Source organism: Ipomoea nil, unplaced genomic scaffold (assembly GCF_001879475.1).
Source record: "Ipomoea nil cultivar Tokyo-kokei standard unplaced genomic scaffold, Asagao_1.1 scaffold2610, whole genome shotgun sequence".
Taxonomy (NCBI): Eukaryota; Viridiplantae; Streptophyta; class Magnoliopsida; order Solanales; family Convolvulaceae; genus Ipomoea; species Ipomoea nil.
Window position 1 is genome coordinate 652,994 of NW_017619038.1, and position 1,341 is coordinate 654,334.

The 1,341-nt window shown below is 41.1% G+C and overlaps 1 protein-coding gene across 1 annotated transcript; it reads left to right on the top strand.

Moving 5' to 3' along the window:
* Positions 1 to 323: 323 nt before the first annotated feature.
* Positions 324 to 971, top strand: LOC109154151. The gene has a single exon (XM_019302014.1). It carries the CDS (start codon positions 324 to 326, stop codon positions 969 to 971), a length of 648 nt encoding a protein of 215 aa, XP_019157559.1.
* Positions 972 to 1,341: the final 370 nt, after the last annotated feature.

The following is a 1,341-nucleotide window of genomic DNA, read 5'->3' on the forward strand; positions in this document are numbered from 1 at the left end:
ATTATGAAATTAGCAATATGTACCTCAGCTTTGAGATATTGAGAGATGCCAAAATATTTTAATGATGAGAACTTACGGTACTTACTACTAATCTATTCTAGGTAGGTACTTCATACTCTTAGGGGGCGTTTTATTAGAAGAGAAGGGAAGAAGTTAGTTAAGTTGGTTGGTTAGAAATTAGTTAGTACTGTTAGTACTATTCTTTCCTTTCTGTTAGTACTGTTAGATCAGTAGCCATTGTATATAAGCCTATTGTATCTTCTTCTCCATTGTCTAATTTCTGAATTCTATTTTGTAATATGGTATCAGAGCCATAAGCATCCATGGCTTGGAAAAACGCATCGATTAGACCTCCTGGGACCTCGGCTGCCCCACCTGTAGTAGGAACCTCGATTGCTCCACCAGCACCGGCGAACGTCAATCCCGCCGCAACGATTTTTGATCCGAACGACGCTGTCAGTCCCTATTTCTTGCATCCGAACAAGAATCCTTCACTAATTCTGGTCTCAACTGTTCTCAGTGGCCAAAATTATCACCCTTGGGCCAGGGCAATGGAGATGGCATTGCAGTCCAAGAACAAATTAGGGTTTGTGGATGGCACAATCCCCATACCAAACGTAGGTGAAGTGAAATATCCTTATTGGAGGAGATGCAATAATATGGTGGCAACCTGGATTATGAGAGCCATTTCCCTAGAGATCGCATCAACACTTCTTTGGGTTGGATCAGCTGAACGCATATGGAGCACACTAAGAGCCAGGTTCAGCGAAGCAGATATCTTTAGAATTTCAGATCTACATGCTGAGATTCATCAGATCAGACAATGTGACTTAACTGTGAGTGCTTATTTTGCAAAATTGAAAAATCTATGGGATGAGCTCCAAGTCATCAGGCCCTTGCCTACATGGCTACATGCAAGTGTGATAAAATGTGTGATTTCGGATTATTGGAGACTTTGCAGCAGCACCTAGAAAATAACAACCTCTCAATTTTCTTAAGAGGACTTAATGAGACTTATGCGTCTGTTCAATCTCAGATTATGATGACAAAACCCCTTCCTACTGTTGGTGAGGCTTTTATGATGGTTTAACAACAAGAACGAAGGTTCAACAATGGGGTAACTGGGATGCAAACTCAAGAAGTAGGCAGTGTTCTACTCACACATAGCAATGGACCAGGTTTCAAGAAGTTTCATTCCAATAATAACAAGAGACCTGTCTGTTCTTACTGTGGCTTTACTGGACACATAGCAGAGAAATGTTACAAGAAGAATAGTTATCCACCTGGGTGGAAACCAAGACATAAGGTTGTTGGTTCTGCTAATCAAGTTGCAACCAACAC